Genomic DNA, 18,513 nt, shown 5'->3' with positions numbered 1-18,513 from the left:
AAATTTGACGATTAAAATTTTCTTTTTATTTTTAACAATTTTAATGAGTGCGATGAGTGGATTCTTGACCATAGGACTCGCAAACCTCGTTAATAGCCAGAGCGGAGAGCTGACCCCAGAGCGACGCTCTCTCTCACTTCTCTCTCTCGGCGCCCATGTCTCCAGGCCGCCTATAACAACATTATAGAGTAATTAAATGAGATTCGCTTGTAGCACGGGAGGTGCTTTGTGAGGGAGAGTGAAGTGAGGATGTGTGTGTGTGTGTGTTTGCTCGACCAAAGGACCGAGAGCTGCTGCTGCACACACGGGCAGCACCTCTCTCTTGCTTGTGGTAATTCACTTAAAGTTTGCCGCCGACAACAACTGCTGACAGTGGGAAGTCTTAACTTAACGTCGAGTTGACTCGGGCACAAAGAAAAGTTACCACCCGAGCAAAAACAAAGCGTCACTCCGTTGCAGATTTAATTTTTCAAGTTAGAGTGTCGCCCAGAGAGGCCTTTGTCTACGGGTGCGCTCCAGCGTAGGGCGGCGCCTCCATTGTTTGCTCACAAAATCCTTTTCTCAACTATTCTCATGAATTGGGTAAAATTAAATCCTTTTTTACTAAATTTCAAACTAAATATATAGGCAAAATCAAACTTCTGTCATGACGTTGAAGGATTTCCTACGCGATAATTTTCAAACAAGGAATTAAAATAAAATTGTTCTTTGGTCATCTCTATCAAAACTCAACAATTATGAGAGTGAATTTAAATGGTGGAAAATATATTCGCATGTGTGGGAATGAGTGCGTCTTGATTTTAGAGTTATGCAGACCTTTTAGCATCTTGGTAACGCAGACTGCATAAATTTTGATCTTAAATTACTATGCTAAGAAAATGTTGCATTATGTTCATTAAATTTTAAAAAAAATTTATTATATTTTTAAATAATATAAATGCACTTTATATAAATTTTATAAATTTTTTTTAAATGTTTGCGTTTTAAATTTATTTAATGTATTTTTTATCATTTTAAACATTATTTATTTTAGTTTTAATTTGCAGACGTAAATTTATAAATTAATAAAATACACGTGCCTAGTAGCTAATTATTTCATCTAATAATCTCATGAAGCCTAAAATGTGACATTTAGTAACTATTCAAATAATTTCAAATCCATGATTTTATTTTTCAATGCACAAAAAAATAGATTATTGAGTTTTCAAAACACAAAACTACCTTTCAATATGATACTTTTATGGAGCAAGTGCATTGTTGCGGTTAGGGCGTGTGTTCGGTGCACATGGGGGCAGACGAGATTTCACGTTCGTCCGACCATCATCTCGTCATGATATCAATTTTCCGCGCTTGTGATTTCCACGAGAGCGTTGCACGCGGGCAGCGAGTAGCGAGCTGTCATCAAATGAACACATTTCCCTTTGTGCTCAAAGGGTTGCACGCGAGCGAGGCGCGCGCGCTGCTCTTTTATACTATATAAAATATTGTCCGGCTCACTCGGCGTGCAAATTTATATAATGCGCGGCGTGCGGCAGCTTTTTCCTCAATTTGAAAAAGAAAGAGAGCGTGTGTGAGTATGGTACGTGTGCGCCCAGTTATATTTTCACCAACGATGAATTTATCACCGTGATGAAGCACCTCTCTGATGATCAATTAGTGCTGCTCGCCTAGCCGTCCGCCGCCTGGCTGATCATTCTGCGAACCATACATGCTCGACCTAATATCTGACCTGCGGCCACTCAGCCGCGTCAAATTTGCACCCCCGTACCCCGCTAAAATCACGCTCACCCTGCTTTGTATTCACCAATATTCACTAATTTTTCCACTTGTAGAAATTTACCAAAGAAAATTGGCGTCAAAGAAAACAGCTTTAACAAGTAAGGCCTTTATCATTTTTTAATAAATAATTATCTCTTTATTATGATTATAAAAAAAATATGAAGAGAGAAAATATTTTTTAAGGTGGAATAGTTAAATTTTGAGCGATCGATTTGTAAGTTTGGTTTTAAATTAAATTTATTGGTGAATTGCAAGGCAATCTCTGCAAAAATGTATATAGATCAAGATCATATCATATGAGGTGAATATTCAAATTTAACAAAAGGTACAAAAGGTAAATTTTCAATTACCTTTAGGTTAAGTTTAAAAGTTAAAACGCTCTTTTGGGCTAAAAATTCATTCAAACGTATAATATTAAAATTTAGAGGTGGATAAAATTTGAATCAGTTGTATTATGAAAATAAAAATCGCTGACTCAAAAATAATCTGCATTGGTCAGAGACTTTTCAGTTGTTCAATAAGGAATTGCTTTTCCTTTTTTTTATCAAAAAATGCCAGTTTAATTTATTTTAAGTCATAACGTGATTAAACACGCGCTTGTTTGTAATGGTCAGCAATTGTATTATACTGCAATGCAGCTTTTGTTTCAGAAAAAATTGTTACTTTCCACAAGGCGCATTTTGGCGCAGAGCAGATTTTTCGCCAGGCTCATTGGCAGGCAGGACGGCGTGCATTATCGCGTCGTGATGATTGCATTATTCCGGCAGGCGGACAGCAATAATAAATAAATAAAATTGATTGACTCTGTCTGCTGGCTTTTTGTGCAGTGGGGCGTGCTTGGCACTTTTGCGGCCCCCGGCGGCCGCTGCTTTTGCTTCGCCCCTGCTCTCTTCTGTGCATGTCAGCAAACTGCAATTGTTTCCGATTATTCCATTTGTGCGAAAGTTATTTCATTACTTTTGAAAAAAGTATGATGTTGCCAGCAATGAAAAAAAAAGCAATTTTGAAAGAGGCAGAGAGTAAAAAAAATCGATTTCCAGAGTTCCATTTCGGCACTCAATTTTCCGCACGACGGAGATGAGATAGCGAGCTTTGCCGCTTTTCCCCTTTTTCCAATAGATGAAAGAAATCCACGTTAAGTGCGTATCCTGATAAATGTGCGTGCAGGAGCTTTGACTGAACGGCCTTTTGGTGCTGCCTCCTCTGCCGGGGATGAACAAATCTCCGAATGGAAGAGCGAATCGGAACCCACACGCATATAGTGTGTATTGATCTGGCCGGGGTTAATTCGCAGATCGCTTTTGCAGCTGAGCCCTGCAGCTAACACTATACAGCAAAGCTCTGATCGCATACGTGACAGCCCTCCCAAAAACTGCACAAGCCCCCGCAACGCCTCTGCGCCTCTCGTTCGGCCTTTCCACTGTATACATTGAAATTATCTAGGACTTTTACTAGTAAATGAAATTTTCAAAGAATTATACAAGACATTTTCCTGCTTTATTTAACTCCTTTCTTAATCTTACACTAGTTAATTCTTTTGATATTTTATTGCAGTTAATATATATGATAGCTCTTTTATACAATTTTGAAAGGTATGCTCCCAAGGTAAAAGATAACATGGAGAAACCGTGGGTTTTGGCTTGATCATATTGATCAAATTACAATTCTCTACTCTCTTCATAAATTTCAACGAAGCATTCCACTTACATAAAAAGGCACAAAACAATCATATCAACATAAAAAACTTATTCTATAAAAAGGTGCTCACTGCTCCAGTGAAAAAAATAAATAGGATACCCTTTCCACGTAATAATAATATCACCATCATTAAATTGTTCGCATTAAGCATAGTACTATTCTGTCTGTGTAGGTAGAATCACAAAAATCTAGAAATTCAGGTGTCTTATTTTTTAACTCAGTTGGGGTGGTTTGACAAAAAATACCTATCACTGACGATATAATGAGCTTTTCAGTAAATATATAAACTTTCTTTGAACAAAGCATGTTGCGGTGCAAACGGCTGCATAATTTTAGTCTAGTGTGTATAAGACAGGTGGTCAACAAAGAAGCTGAATTATTTCAACGTGCAAAAGTTTCCCTCAAAATTGATCACTCACTCACACTGATATCATATCGTCACTCAAAATTAACGGCAACAGCAATAATTTTTTTTTTTCAATTTTAGACCTTAGTTCAAAAAATCTATACGCACTTTTGGAAAATAAATCACTTTACATTTCCATTACGATTTTTAAGGAGCAACTCGGCCAATTTTTGCAGAGGCACTGTTTGCTTGTGCATGAACGCTTTAGCCTCCCACAACATGTTAACCAACTTGGCGTCGTCTCTTTCATCCATCTCGATCTGAAACACACGGCAATTCCTGAGTTGAAATCTCTATGAGCAAAATAGAATGGAAACAGTACCTCCTCTGACATCTGTGGCGAAAATCGGAAAAACGGCACCCCCATTGAGCTACACCATGAACGCGTCCTGTCAATTACTCTGCCTGTTGCAAGAGTTGCCTGAAAATTATGCAATTTAAAATTTTTATTGCTTCTCATTTAAAGATGTCAATTGGAATATATATAAAAAAAACTTACCTGGTCCACTAGAAGAGTGCCAAGAGTTGAGAGTCCTCTTGCAACCTTCATGGTATCAAACAGGCTCTCAGGTCGGAAGACATCAAAATCAGCCATCTAGAATTAAAATAAAATAAATAATTTAATTATACAGAAAAATATTGCTCTTCTTACCTGCGAAAGAGGAATCTCTCCTGTGCCAACTGAGACCACTACATACAAAGGTTTAGCCTCATCCCCTCGACCAACAGCCTTCAAAGCCAAGTTTAGCTCATGAATTTCCGTCATAGCGTCCATAGTCGGATTATTGGCAATCAAACCACCGTCTACAAATGGGCCGTATGCTCTAAATATAAAAAAAAAAATGATATAAAAATATATTTAGCCAAATTAAAAATTATTATGGTGATTTGAATTTCCTTGATGGGTTTTGTGAATTTTTTATTTTTTAAGAAAAACAATATCCTGCTCTTCTTTTGCTTTTTCTTAAACAACAAAAAACTCACAAAACTCATAAAGGAAAAGCCGACTTTAAATTCAAGTCACCGTGAATCAACCCTCAATCGTGAAATTCTACTACAACAATAAAAATTATTACCTAAAGTAAGAAGGAGCAGCTCCAGTGGCTCGACCTGCCTCCCAGAGCTTTTGGCTTTTTGGACTGGGGGGTGTGTGGTATTCTTTGGGATTGGAGGGCAAGCGGTTTGGCAGGTGATGTGTTCCCGTCAAGACGTCAATGGCGCTGTCGTAGTTGCGGAACATGTGCATTTCTGGTGGTTTACGGTCTGCCAGCAGTCCCGTGATTGTTATTTTTGGGTGTTTGATTTCCGTCATGACTGTGTGCTCCCCTAGAGCAGTCTGGAGCATCTTTTCCAAGGGCTCGCTGTTGTATGGCCTCTTTCCACAAAAGACTTGCTCTTTTAGTCTCAAGTAGACGGACTGACATTCAAGTATTGTTTTCCCTAAAGTTGTATTTTTGAAAATATGATCTTGAGAAAATAACAAGAAAAGTACCAGTGGATAAACCAAGAGCTAATATTCCTCCTGTGCTGGTCCCTGCTATCCAGTCAAAAACGTGAGTAAGTGGAACACCATTGAGAGCTTTCTCGATGGCCAGCAAAACCTGCACCAAAACCAGACCACGGATGCCACCACCATCCAAAGCAAGAAGTCTCACTCCATCCTCTACAAAATTCAAATATAATTTTTATCTAAATTTAATTTCAAGCTTTCTGTATTTACCTTTTGCAGCCAATGCTCCTTCATTCACCAGTTTTTCCAAAATCTCCCTCCCTTGTTGACTCGGGAGAACAACTGTGGGATCTTTAGGCGGGAGACCATCAAAAGTTCCGCCAGCGATGCAACCGTCTTTGCATCCAAAGGTGTCTGGCTGACACCTTTTGGCCCCAACTGCATGAACAGCCCAAAGTCTCTGAGGCACATAGTCATCTTCGGAAGATGCAATTTCGTGTCTCGGAGAAAACCCTTTGTTGTTCCTTAGATAAAAATAATTGTAATGAGTTTTAATACAGAATTTATCAATTTTACAAGATGTCTAAAGGCGCTTCATAGATCAGCAGAGCCTGAATTACGGAAATGCTCCTTTCCCTTGCAGCAAGGTGCAAAGGTGTGTCTCCTTGGAGGTCTCGCAGTTCTACAATGGCGCCGCAACTGAGCAAGGCAACGACACAGTCCAGTTTGCCCTTGGATGCCTATTTTAAATTATATTAAATTTTAAAAAAAAAATTATAATTTGACATTATTACCATCACATGGAGTGGCGTTCTTTGAGAGAAATTTGTTGCATTCACATCACACCCCATGTCGGCTAACGTCTCAATAACTTCTCGAGAACTTGCCCAGTGTAAGGGCGTTCCTCCGAATTTCATGTCCTGCAAGACATTGACAAACCATAAAAATAGGAACTACCTCTACCAAAAATATCACAGCCAATTAAAAAATGGAAAAGGATGGATATTAAATTAAAGAGACGGAAACAGGAGGACACTCATTCCAAATAAAGAAAGGAAGCTGCAAAATTTATTTTAAAGGAAAGATGCTTACCTCATCTGGGTATTTTTTGGGCTAGCACAAAAAAAATGTCTGTAAATTTATATTCAACACCAAATCCATGCCACATATAAGGAGACAACTTAAACATGCCCCTTGAAAATACCTTCTAATTTGTTAAAAATTTTAATTACCTGATAAATAAGTTTGTTGGGGTTCCTTTGGAGGTACTCGGCTACTAAACCCCTCTGGAACTGTTTCACTGGCGGCGGCTCTTTTGGTCCTGCACTCTTCGAAGGAATATTTGCATTAGCGCCTGCCAGAAGAAGGGCCTCGACACAAGGAGGCTTGTCCTCCAGACAGGCCAAATGGAGGGGAGTGAGGCCATCTTTGTTGGTTTCATCCAAGAGCTCAGGTTGGTCCTTCAGAGTTGCTTGCAAATACTGGAATACAACGTTTTAGTCACTTTAATACCGTTATTTGAATCATTGAAACCTGGATAATTTCCCGAGACGTGGTTGCTGCATAGTGATAGCAGGTGTTTCCTTCCCAGTCTTTTGCGATCAGGGAGGAACCGTGTGTAACAAAAGCCTGGATCAGTTTCTTGTTCCCAGTTTCCAATGCGACGTGCAGGGGTAGACGGCCAGATGTTGGTTCCACAAAATTTAGGCAACTGTCGGAAAAAAAATAAATTAATTTCAATGTTAATAAATTCTATTAAAATCATTACCTCAAAACAAGGGGATTCTGCACACTTTCGACAAGACTCATATGGGCCACTAGGTGACCCACGGACCAACCTTTGTGCTCAGCCATCGTGTCACAAACTCGTTGCATGTCAGACGTATTGCAGAGCTGGAATTTTCAGTAAGGAATTGCTTTATTTTGTGCATGTCTTGGATGGACAGTGAAAGAATTGTAATAAATCAATAAATCGGTGACTCGTTTTCGTAGAATTGGAAGCATTCAAAGGTTAATATTTAAATTTTAATAAATTATTTTCATTATAAATAAACATGGAAAACGATTATGTATATTATTACACTATTTATTTTTATGTAATTTTTAATAATTTTTAATTTGAATTAATGTTACAGGTGTGGATTTTAATTAATTGTAATTCATGAATAAAAGTCTATATGAGCTAACAAAGCCCCAAAGATTGACACTAACCCAACAAAATTATCATTGAGCGAATTACATTTGCAAGGGCGGTCTTTTCACAAAGCACCAGCTAAATGGTTTTATGATATGGTGAGATAAAAAGCAGGAAACGAATGATGTTCGTTTTGTGAGTTCAACTTATTATCGTAGCAAAAAAATTGACTTGAGTAGTGCCCTTGACCACACAAATAGATTGAGATGATTCAAGAGTCTAGATAATTCTAAACGAGGCATTCCACGTGACATTAATACTTCAGTATTTAACGATAGAATTAATTACACTGTTTTCAAATAAATAAATTTAGCTCAATTTTTCGCGTTTTAAAATTTCGTTAGTAATTAGATAATCTTAAGGTTTTGATGCTAGGTCAAATGGGTCAAATAATGATTTTTTTAATCGTGTGTTAAATTTTTATAAAAAAAAAAAATTCTAGAAAGGTCTAAAGCAGCCTAAAGCATATGAAATCAATTAAAAAGAGAAAAAATGTGATAAAAACCAATTGTTTTATTATATAGTAGAAGAGACCAAAAAATTAACGTACTGTAAACAAATTATATTGATGTCAATTAAAAAAAAATAGCCCCGATTTATAAGGAACGTTACAAAATTACAAAATACATACATAAATCTGTAAAATTTTAAATTAATACTTGCCTCTGGTGCAATTTCAGTACAGGCTGGAATTGTATTCTTGAACGTCTCAAATCTTTCTTCAGCTTCCCTGAGGTTTTCAGATCGGTAAAGGCTAAAATCAAGATAATGTTATGAGCAAGGATGCAAGGTCATAGGTCAGTTACAAACCTGTAGGCCTCATCCCTGAAAGGAACATTGAGAACGATCTCGTATTTGGTGTCGGTGTTTCTGGTCTCGGTTGGACCGTAGAGGACCAGTGACTCTTCTCTCTTCCGGACAAACCTTGAGCTAAACTCCTGAGCCTTGACTTCGACAACTTTGTTTGGTGGAACTTCTAAACTGACAAGTTTCTTCAGCACAAAGTTCACCGAGTTTTCCAACCAACTCATCTTTTGGCTGCTCTCAACACTTGCTGCTCTGTCACAAATTCACGGCCAAACGCGATCAAAAATGGCAAACGCGACACGAAATAATGGCTTTCGCAACTAGCAAGCACTAAAAATTGGCATTTGAGTCAATAGCCTTCCTTTATTTTGACAGCCCAGCCCACTTGTTCTTGTTTCCAAGCCAGCTGATGGAAAAATTTGTCCTCGATTGCGTGCGCACTTTGCCTATTGAGGCGAAATCCTTGATTCTCCTGCAAACAACCACAATTATTCTGATGGAAAAAATTCATATTTATCGTGATTGTAAATTTTTAATCAATAAAAGTACCCCGAGGTGTGAGAAAGGGTGTAAATTCGGGCTAAAAGTGACGTGTAATTTTCTACGACTTATTTTGCGCGCCACTCACGGACTGGATAATGGATCTGAAAGCAGTGCTCTGATTGGCTAAGAGCGGGGCGGGTCCGGCAGGCCATATGACTGAGTAAACATTGGAATTGGAGGTCATGCGGACCTGAATCAGCGTCCGACGATGACCTGCTGCCAATGTGCCACTTGAGATGGACATCCAAAAATTCTCCATCGCCGAGTTCAAGAGACCCCTGACCATCGTCAAGGATGCGAAAAGCATCGGATTTTCGTTCAACCTCGACCTCATCGCTGTGTTGAGCAAGGGAAATGAAGGACTCGTCATTCCGATTTTTCAAACAAACAGCCAGTTCAGATGCGGCGATTTTATCTGGAAATCGGCTAAAAAACTTTGCAGGCATTAATATAATTTTAAATTGCTCCAAATGTAATATATTAACAAATTTTAATTTCAGCCTGAAGTTTTCAGAAGACAGTGAAGAATTAGCAACTGTCACAAAGGATGGGGAAATTACAATCTTTGGATTTCGCCAAGGCAGAAAGATTTGTCCATTGACAACAAAAAATTTGAGACAGCCCAATTTTTTAGGTTTTAAATTCTTATTATTATTTCAATTTGATTTTTAATTAAATGATATTAGATATCCCTGGTGATAGGAGAAGCTTCGAGCCACAAATTTTGAGGTTCACAAAGCATCAAGTGATATTAGTCTGTCGTACTGGCTACATTCTGTCTCTAGAGTGGAATGAAAATGGCATTTGGGTAAAAGACTTTGCGATCAGCACAGCCAAAAAATTCATTGATGCTAAAATTTGTGATGGACAAATTTACCTACTTTCGGAACTTGGCACACTTGGTATGAAAGTGGAAAATTATGTATTCTTAAAAAGAAATATAATTTTTATATTTAGACATCTTTGATGTTAATACTGGTGTAGAAAAACATCTTGACATCAAAATCGCCCAGTACCTAAATGAGGCCACTGGTACTGTCGTGGAAAGATTTTTTACAAAGCTGGCAGTCTCCACGCAGAGCATTGCCGTGACTGATCTAAATCACCAGATATACATAATTGATCTACAGGACTTAGTGGCCAAAGTCACTTTAGAATCAAGGTTTATTACTTAAATCATTTCCTGAAATATATGAAACTAAAAAATACATTTCCAGAATTGCAACTCAAGTCCAAACTCTTTCCGCAAGTGCCGGACAAGTTTCCAGTAACCAGAGATTTCAGTTCAAGGGGTCTGAGAGTTATCCCCTAAAAATTCAGCACCAGAGCTTTCCAGACAGAAAGTCGTTAAATCTAAGTATGTGAGAGTAAAAATGTTGTTTTTTTGTTTTGTTTTAAAACAGCGCCCATTTCAAGGTTCTTCGTTTCACTCTTCAAGCTTAGAGGACGCGATCGAACTGCCCTTGGAGTACACACAGGTCACAGCTCTTGAAGGATGCTGCGTTCAGGACTTGAATTTCTGTTCCGCTGGCCTCACAGTTTGGTACACACAGCAGGACGATGGAGGTCTTTTCCGCCTCTACAATCTCAACACCGGTGCTTGCTTGGACGAGGAGTTTCTCTCCGACCACACAAAAGCTCTGCTCTCCGGTTTCATGGGATGTGCTGACGCTTTCATTTCTCCAGGGAAGATCAGACTGCACAGCTGCGACGTTTCGAAGAGAAACTTGGCAACTATGGTATAGAAATTAAAAAACCCCTTTTCAGAGTATTTTATTGTGCTTTCCGCAGATAATCCAGCGAGTAGGAGTTCTTGGCATGATGAGTGTCCTTCAGGGTGAAGGATGGAAGGACATACATGTAGCACTTCCAGTGATTTCCGAAGGGTTGAACAATAGACAAATTGACTCCATAAAATTTTCACTTAATATCCACAACCATGGTATTTGTTTTGCTGAACTTCAGAGTTTGATTATAAATTAATTTTTTATTTCAGGTTTTTTTAAATCTGTCTCAAGTTTAACAAAATCAAGCAATGTTGAAGACTTGATTGGTAACCTGGATCAGATCTTTCAGTCCTTGTTGACCAGTGTGGAAGACAACGTCTCCAGCCTAGACTATGCTGAACACCTGGTTACGCTAAGTCTCAACCACTTCTATGATCTTCTCGGCAGCATTTACAAAATAATCGACTCTAAGCCGGAAAATTCCACCCCTTTGCTGCAGCTGGAGCAGAAAATCCTGAAGAGCATCACCACGTTCCGCTCCTATTTGTATCACACTCCGAAATTTGCTGCCAAAGTTGAGAGCGACTCTGATTTGCCCAAAGAACTGCAAGGAATTAGCCAGCCAATGAAAGACCTATGGAAAAGCTGGTTTGTGATGAGTGAAACAGAAATTGTAAAGCACTCGATAGAAAAAAATTGCATTCCCATGGCACACACTTATTTTGTGGTTGCCAAACGAGCCCTGCAGAAAAATGTTGACAGACAGTTTGAAGCCATAGCCAATGATTGGATTTTGGAACTTTTAAGGTTGGGAGAGTTGACTCAAGCCCAGAAGGTCATGACAAATTTGGTAAGTTTGAAATATAATAGGTTAAAATATTTTAATGATAAATATGTTTATATGATTTAGGGGAAAATTCCTTTGGATGAAATGAAGTCGATTTATCTGCGGACTCTGGAAGAAAAATTGCAAGATTTTCTGTTTGGCCACCTTTCCAATCAGAACATGCTTACAGAAGATGAAAGACACGCTGGTTTGTTTTTGAGGCAGGTCAAACATGCTTTGCACAAGAATTTCAAGCCAAGGTTTTTTACTTCAATTGACTCAAATAATTTTGCTTTACTATAATAGCAAACTATCAATTTTAGTGAATTGACAAAGACCGATTATTTGCGGCTTACAGTCGGATACATAACTAGCCAGCCTATTCTGTGGCGCGACACAATTTGGGCCGAGTTGGCTTTTGCCTTTCAAGGTTTTGAATTGACAAAATAACATCAATTTCAAGTAACTTATTTTTAAATCAGTTTCAGAGCTTATGATGCAAGTTGAACCTGTGGCAGCTTGGAACTACCTGTTGATCATCAACAGGCCAGATCTGCTAAAAATTTGGATAGATCTGAGGCTTAAAAGTTCCTCAGCTGCTGATATTTCAAGACAAATCCGTCTTATTTTGAACTGCGAAGAAGAGTTTGCGGACAAAGTGTTGTACATATTTAAAATTTGGGATATTTCTACGGAAATGGTTGAAAGGGTCACAACTGCTGATTGTCTCAAATCAACCAAAGATGCGGTTCTGGACCATTTTAGCCGCCAAGGAATTTTCTGTTCTGTCGACAAAGCCTCCATAAGTTCAATCTTAATAAGGTTTGTCCGAACAAAAAATTTACCCAATGTAAAAAGCGCTCTTGAATCTCCAACTGCAGTTATCTGTTGGAATGACTTTTCAAAAATGCTGCTGAAATTCTGCGCAAAACATAAACTTGCACCAGTGCTTTTCTCTCTTCTGGCCGACAACGAGAACTTGCAAGAGATGGTCGAACAATGTGAAGTGTCGGAAAGTGCGCAAGTCTGGCTGAGAGCTTGGTTTTCATTGGTTCAATTCTCAAAAGACCCGTCAACAGACCACTTTTTAGATGCTATCAAGTCCAATGTCAGTCTCCTTGCGGATGATCAAGTTGAAGCCTATTTGGAACAACAACCCTTCATTGTTTTGGCGCTTATTTTGTTGGAGAACAAAGAAAACTTCAACCAAATTTTGGCTGAAGATGCATTTGATGGGCTCAAAAAGCCTTTGAATCAAAAGCTGATTGAATCTGTTAAGAGGAGCTTTCCAGTTTTTGAAATGATACTCACAGAGGAAGCGTGGGACAAAAGTCAGAAACCTGACGTATCTATGTACGAAATGCTGGAAAGAGGATCTGTTTTTGACGTACCAAAACTTTTTGGTTGGCAGGAGAATCACAAGTACATGATATTATTATTTTTTTAACATTAAAGCTTTAATTTTTCCATATCCAGGAATTCTATTGACGAAACTACTTTGAAGATGCCAAACTTTTCTAAAGGTAGTCTATACGAGAAGTACGCCAACAACCAGTTTATCAACTATGAATATTACCTGAAGCAAGGCCGCCCCTCATATGCATACTGCTCTTTTATAGTAGATGAATTGAAGTTGTTCAAGAAACTCAGTAAAAAAAGGTATTTTTTTTTATTATTCCCTTTTTTAAAAACTAATAATAATTTTTGTGGACATTTAGAATTAAACAAGCTTGCAATGTGGCCCATGGGATTGCCCTGAGCAGATTTTCAAACCAGAGCATTGTGGCTGCTTGCGTCAGTTTCATAGAAATGCTGGGCTTGAAATCTGAGAAATCGAGGCTACACATTTCAACCGGTTTATTAATTTTGAAAAATATTCCGTCACCTGCAACGAAAGACTCCATAAGTAAGAAAAAAACTAGCTGGCAAAACAAAATCTGTATGGTTTGAATCATGTAGGTGAATTGCTAAACAGTCTGCTGTCGAACAGGGAGGAGGCTGCACCAAAATTGTTAGCCATTTTGGAACAATCTCTCATACCAAATGACCTGAATCAAATCAACACTTTCTTGCCAATTCAAAATTGGGCTGTCGCCGTTCGGCTCTCAAAAGTGCACAGCCTTCCAATGCCTGAATCTCTTCTGAAATTTTATTGCGAAAATGATATGTGGCTCCACTTTGTTATTTGCCTTGAGTTGTACCAGTACACAACTGAGCAGGTATAATATTTATTTTAAGATTTGAAGCTCAATTTTTTTCATAAATAATTTATTCCACAGGCTTTCCATCTAGTGGAGTTTGTGCGCTCAAAAAGCATGAAGGACCACCTAAAGCATTCCTTCCTCCGTACCTCTCAAAATCCAACAAAGAAACTTTCGTCACCTTTTAAATCCAGAGACACAAGGAAATCTCTTTACTCTAGAATTGGACTAACTGAGAAAGTTGTGAAGGTTCATTTATGGACACTCTCCATCAATCAATTTTTAATGGTTTATATTTTCAGTGTTCTCCAACAACTGATGGCTCTCCAGATGGGGCATCTCTTTTGGCAATAAGTTGGAGCAGTGAATCTTCACTGCAGAACGAGCTCACTGCTAGCTCCTTTACCTCTCACCTGATGGAAGGAGATCTCTTCCGCTGCATTTTAGGTTGCCACTCATCTATAGACCCTTCAAGAGCTATGCTAGAGGCTTGTCTGGCCCATAACAACCCGTTCTTAGCTGTATTGGCATCTTGCTACGAAGTAGGTTTTTGCTTGAAATGTTATTCCTTTTATTTCATTAAATTTTTCTTTGTAGAATTGCTCGTTTGTTGATTGTCTGGGAACTTGGATAGTGTCTTCAGTCTCCAGGAGTGCGAGGGAAAAAATTGAGAAAGAAATTGGCGGAAATTTGTTCATTTGGAACGAAATGAACATTCCGACGCTCTGGTTGATTGCACTGAGGACTCATCATATTGCTACTGTTTCTATAAGTTTAGATGTGTTTTTACCGGTTTGTAAAATAGTAATTCCTCTTGATCATTTTACCAAATATTGTGTTATCTTAGGAGTGCCCCCTGAGAACTTTGTTGAGGTTTATTAAAAATGGCGCAGTGGACAAGAGCTTTGATGAGGCAACAGATCTGATTCAGACTTTTAAGTCGCAATGCCAGAGTCTTCCAGTGGCAGTGAGTTATTTTTATCTTCAATTAAGAAGCCTGGGATTTAATAAGAGTGCTCATTTTTAATAGGTGACTTCAGACGGCACTAAAGCATTTTTGATGCAGCGAACTTGGATTTACAAAACAGCCGTTCAAATCGTTTGCACAGCCCTGGCAAATACTTTTTCGTCATCATTCCATCAGTTTAAATTTCTTCAGGTGCTTTGCAAGAGTGCATTCTCTGAGTACATAACAGGTAACAATGATCAAATAATTTTTGTTGTCAATTTATTCGAAATTAAAAATTTGTCATTAGTTGAGTGTCCAGACTTTACACACTTGCTCCAACTGCAAGAGTGCTTGTTGGAAACTGGCGTTACTTTGGACTACACTGCTCTCTGTGTATCTCGTAGAGGTTCAGACAGTGAGCTAGAGGCTTGTTTACAGAGATTGGTAGAAGGAGGTTTCTTCAAGCAAGCCTTGGAAATGGCTCGCATTGCTGGTCTTCCAAGGGAATCTGTTGTGATAGCTCAGGTGAATATTGAAGATAATATATAATAAATTCCATTAAATAATAATCGTATAATTTCAGTGGACTAGAGTCATAAACGCGCTAGGGGATACGGAAGGAAATGAAAGTTTTTGGAAGGAGTGTCAGGTTGCGTTTGTTGAATCAAAAATTCAGCCCTTAGTAGCTGCTGAGTTTTTTCACGAGCATGCAGAAACCAGGACAAGTGTTTTAGAAAAGTAAATCTACCATTTAATGTTGTTAATTTAATTGAGAAATATTTACGACAGGTACCAAGTGCTGCAGTTGGCCCATAGTTGGTACAGTCTGTCAAAGCAAATGAGTGTGAGGAAAAGACAGGACTGCTACATAACCAAAGCTATTGAAGTCAAGCTAGAAATGTGGCGCACAAGACTGAAGATTGGAAAGAACTGTGATGTAATTTAAAACACGCATATATTCTAAACCCATATGAATTTTAACTGCGAACATTCTGTTAAAGATTGATGCACCTCTTACACCAAAATTATTTACCCAAACAAGGAAAGAGCTCTTTTCCGAGGCAGGCATAGGCTACATCGACTTTGAGACAAAGCTAGAGAATGATAATGAAGCTAAAGCACTAGATGAAGTGATAGGAGAACTTTTGGATCAAGGAAGAGTAGCTTCTGCTATGCGACTTGAGGCGTTGTTTTGCCACAAAAACAGAGTTTGTTTTACATTTCATCTTTTATTTTTAAATAACCTAAAACATGTTGTAGGATTTACGGCTACTCGTTACATGCCTAAGTTTAGCTGAGAGTGAAATCATGCCTTACCAGCTCAGCTCAGAGCAACGACTTCTCATGGAGCAGTCATACACCCCATCCAGCAGCTTCCGAAAAAGGCCCCTATATTCCCTCAAAATATCTTCTTTGGCTTCAAGTATGATTCCTGTTGATTTTTAGGAACAACAGTCCCTAACAAGGTCAATTTTTGTATTAGATTCTCTCAACAGCCCTGGTCACAGCACCAGTCTCAGTTCTGACTTTGTAGAACTTCCTCCTAAAGAGCAGCAGGAAGCTCTTGCAGCAATCGAAAAGCTCTCCGACAGATTACTTCATGGTAAAATTATTGGAGAACGTATTGCTGCTTGCTTCAGGGTAGCAATGAACATGGACAAATCTTACATTGTTAGTGGAAGATTTTACTTTATAATCGTTTTATAAACTCCAATTCTTTAGGATATTATCACAATGGAAAATCCTCTTAGTGTGTTGAAAGCAGCAATTTCTAAAGATTGCTTGAGCAAATTTGCTGTTGCCTCTGATTTATCTTTGGCTGGCCAAATCAGCAAAGAAGACATGACTGCATTCCTTCGAGATGAAATTTTAGCTGCTGTTTCAAAGAACCAAGTTCAAGGTAAAAAAAATTTGTTTCCTGAAGCTTTTTTAAATGAATTGTTAGGTGGACTCTTTTGGGGTTATGACTTGGACAGCAGCTTTCATCTTGTGCTGGAGCTGTGCCAGGACCCAGTCCTCTTAGGGCTGAATCTTTTGGAATTAACACGACCTCTGCATTTATCGGCAACTCCAGATAATATCAAAAAAGGTATGTAAAAACTCAATAAATATCTCTGGTTGAATGTTAATAAAATCCACTTTGTAGTCCATGGTGTAATAGTTGAGTTGCTGATCCGCTCTCACGATTGCTACACGGCTGCATGTGACATGGAGGGCATTGCAGAAGTTCTTCTTCGGGCCAGAGCACTGACGTCAAACCTTCTTCAACAGCAAGAGTGGCAATTAATGGTAATATAATAAATATAAATTAAATTTATCATAACACCCATCATCTCTCATATAAAGGTTCGACTTGTAACTGGTATTGGCAGATACAACGAAATGGCTTACATTTTTAAAATCCTCAAAGATCATGAGCAGTTTGAGTATCTTTTAGGGAAAGGAATGGACAAGGTAATTTATAAATTAAATTATTTTCATTTAAATAATTATGTTCCCAAGCAGGTTCCTGGATTAAAAATCGCCCTGTTAGAATTCGTTCGCAGCAAATGTGCCGAAAATCGAGATTTGTTGCAACTTGTCGCACTGCACTTCCGTCTCTACTCTGAGGTTGCAGAGATTTGGGAGGCCGAAGCAAAGAACACAATCGGCAGACTGCTTAGCATCACTGTCATTGAGCTAGGGATCGCCATTTCTGCCACTAAATATAAACCAAAGCCCAAGCAGCCGACCCCGGAAGTGCTCAAAGCAAGCACAGACCTAGGTCATCAACTCAAGCTTGCCATGCAAAACTACACACACGCTGCCGAATGCTATCTGCAGGCTAATAAACTGACTAAAGCAATGGATTCGGCCAGTCAGGCAGAATTAATTGCTTTGCAGATTTCATTAACCATTGGAGTGCCAAACGGGCAAACTTTAGACTGTCTTTTGGGACAAGAGCAAGCCCAAGTATCGATCCTTATTACAAATCGTCTGAGGTATTTACACACATCTAGCTGTACGCTTCATTTTATTAATATTCCTCCAAAATTAGTTTTCCTCAGGCTATCATTGTGGCTAAGGCTTATAACCATCCAGTAGATTGGGGTGCAGCACTTTATCACCACTGCGTGTTGCAAAACGAGCAAAAGTATCTGACAGATTTCAAGCAAGGAATGAACCTAACGCCTGCTCTCGTCGAGGATATTTCAAGAAGGTTACATTTTCCAAATAAAGATTTGAAAATAAATTAAAAGTAATTATATGTTTCCAGATTCCAGCACGAATCTAGTTTGAATTCTGATATGGCAAAAATGATGAAGCAAATCGTCAATAACGTTAAGTCCGTCGAGGTGAAATATAGAGTAGCTAGTCAACTAGGCTTTAAAGATATTTTGGAAAATATGCTGTCAAGTGCCGACTTGCCTTATCTAAAGGATACTGTTTGGAGAAGAGGCATGAAACACTACTGAACTTCTATTTCTGTATGATATAATTATTTTGTTAAATGCGAAAATTGAAGCTATATATATAAATATTATATTCTCATAACATAAAACTTATCACATTTTTTTTAAACGAGTGGAAATTTAAAATTTACACGAGAGAAAATCAGAATTTAGCATTAAATGCAAAATTAGATTCCACGTTAGACATACTTTCGTGCCAATTTCAGTTGACGCTTAAACAAGATAAATGATCTGAAACCTGACGTTTTATTAGAGGGCGCTGTCGCTCACGCACGGACGAGATGCGTTAGAACATCTCATATATCTCATCCCTTGCTGATACCCCACATTCCTCTTATACGCGCCGCAATTACAAATTAGCGCCAGCTCAGCATCATCAATTTTATTCTCATTTCACACGTCAGCACATTTCAAATGGTCTGATGCACTTCGTGACAAACCAGTTGTGGTAAAATTTTAGGAGATTAAAAAAAGCTTTAAA

General features: G+C 38.4%; 2 protein-coding genes across 3 annotated transcripts; one reads left to right on the top strand and one right to left on the bottom strand.

The window, feature by feature from the left end:
* Nucleotides 1-3,918: 3,918 nt before the first annotated feature.
* Nucleotides 3,919-10,497, bottom strand: LOC132203756 (85/88 kDa calcium-independent phospholipase A2). The gene is made up of 15 exons (XM_059631758.1): nucleotides 8,884-10,497; nucleotides 8,338-8,806; nucleotides 8,191-8,281; nucleotides 7,102-7,226; nucleotides 6,867-7,044; nucleotides 6,566-6,814; nucleotides 6,128-6,253; nucleotides 5,910-6,073; nucleotides 5,604-5,857; nucleotides 5,376-5,546; nucleotides 4,960-5,323; nucleotides 4,536-4,707; nucleotides 4,383-4,478; nucleotides 4,206-4,304; nucleotides 3,919-4,143 (listed from the first exon to the last, which is right to left on the bottom strand). Exons 2-15 carry the CDS (start codon nucleotides 8,556-8,558, stop codon nucleotides 4,006-4,008), a joined length of 2,448 nt encoding a protein of 815 aa, XP_059487741.1. The 5' UTR covers nucleotides 8,559-8,806; nucleotides 8,884-10,497; the 3' UTR covers nucleotides 3,919-4,005.
* On the top strand, nucleotides 9,025-18,423 carry LOC132203755 (spatacsin). Of its 2 annotated transcripts, XM_059631757.1 has the most exons (33): nucleotides 9,025-9,319; nucleotides 9,378-9,511; nucleotides 9,564-9,779; nucleotides 9,835-10,039; nucleotides 10,095-10,234; nucleotides 10,294-10,616; nucleotides 10,669-10,819; nucleotides 10,874-11,454; nucleotides 11,515-11,690; nucleotides 11,754-11,860; nucleotides 11,913-12,852; nucleotides 12,907-13,089; nucleotides 13,149-13,336; nucleotides 13,390-13,649; nucleotides 13,710-13,880; nucleotides 13,934-14,173; nucleotides 14,229-14,423; nucleotides 14,479-14,598; nucleotides 14,662-14,827; nucleotides 14,888-15,105; nucleotides 15,164-15,318; nucleotides 15,370-15,517; nucleotides 15,582-15,788; nucleotides 15,841-16,003; nucleotides 16,064-16,251; nucleotides 16,303-16,480; nucleotides 16,526-16,669; nucleotides 16,727-16,869; nucleotides 16,927-17,034; nucleotides 17,086-17,561; nucleotides 17,618-17,779; nucleotides 17,837-18,047; nucleotides 18,286-18,423. In XM_059631757.1, the coding sequence occupies exons 1-32, from the start codon at nucleotides 9,114-9,116 to the stop codon at nucleotides 18,033-18,035; spliced, it is 7,191 nt and encodes a 2,396-aa protein (XP_059487740.1). In that variant the 5' UTR covers nucleotides 9,025-9,113; the 3' UTR covers nucleotides 18,036-18,047; nucleotides 18,286-18,423. The 2 variants fall into 2 exon arrangements, with proteins under 2 accessions (XP_059487740.1, XP_059487739.1); XM_059631756.1 differs by lacking the exon at nucleotides 18,286-18,423 and having other exon boundaries at nucleotides 17,837-18,218.
* The last annotated feature ends 90 nt before the right edge of the window (nucleotides 18,424-18,513 follow it).

This window comes from Neocloeon triangulifer, unplaced genomic scaffold (genome assembly GCF_031216515.1).
Source record: "Neocloeon triangulifer isolate White Clay Creek 2 clone unplaced genomic scaffold, ASM3121651v1 ptg000017l, whole genome shotgun sequence".
Classification (NCBI taxonomy): domain Eukaryota; kingdom Metazoa; phylum Arthropoda; class Insecta; order Ephemeroptera; family Baetidae; genus Neocloeon; species Neocloeon triangulifer.
Note: the sequence above shows the minus strand (reverse complement) of the source record. Positions and strands in the feature narration are given on the sequence as shown.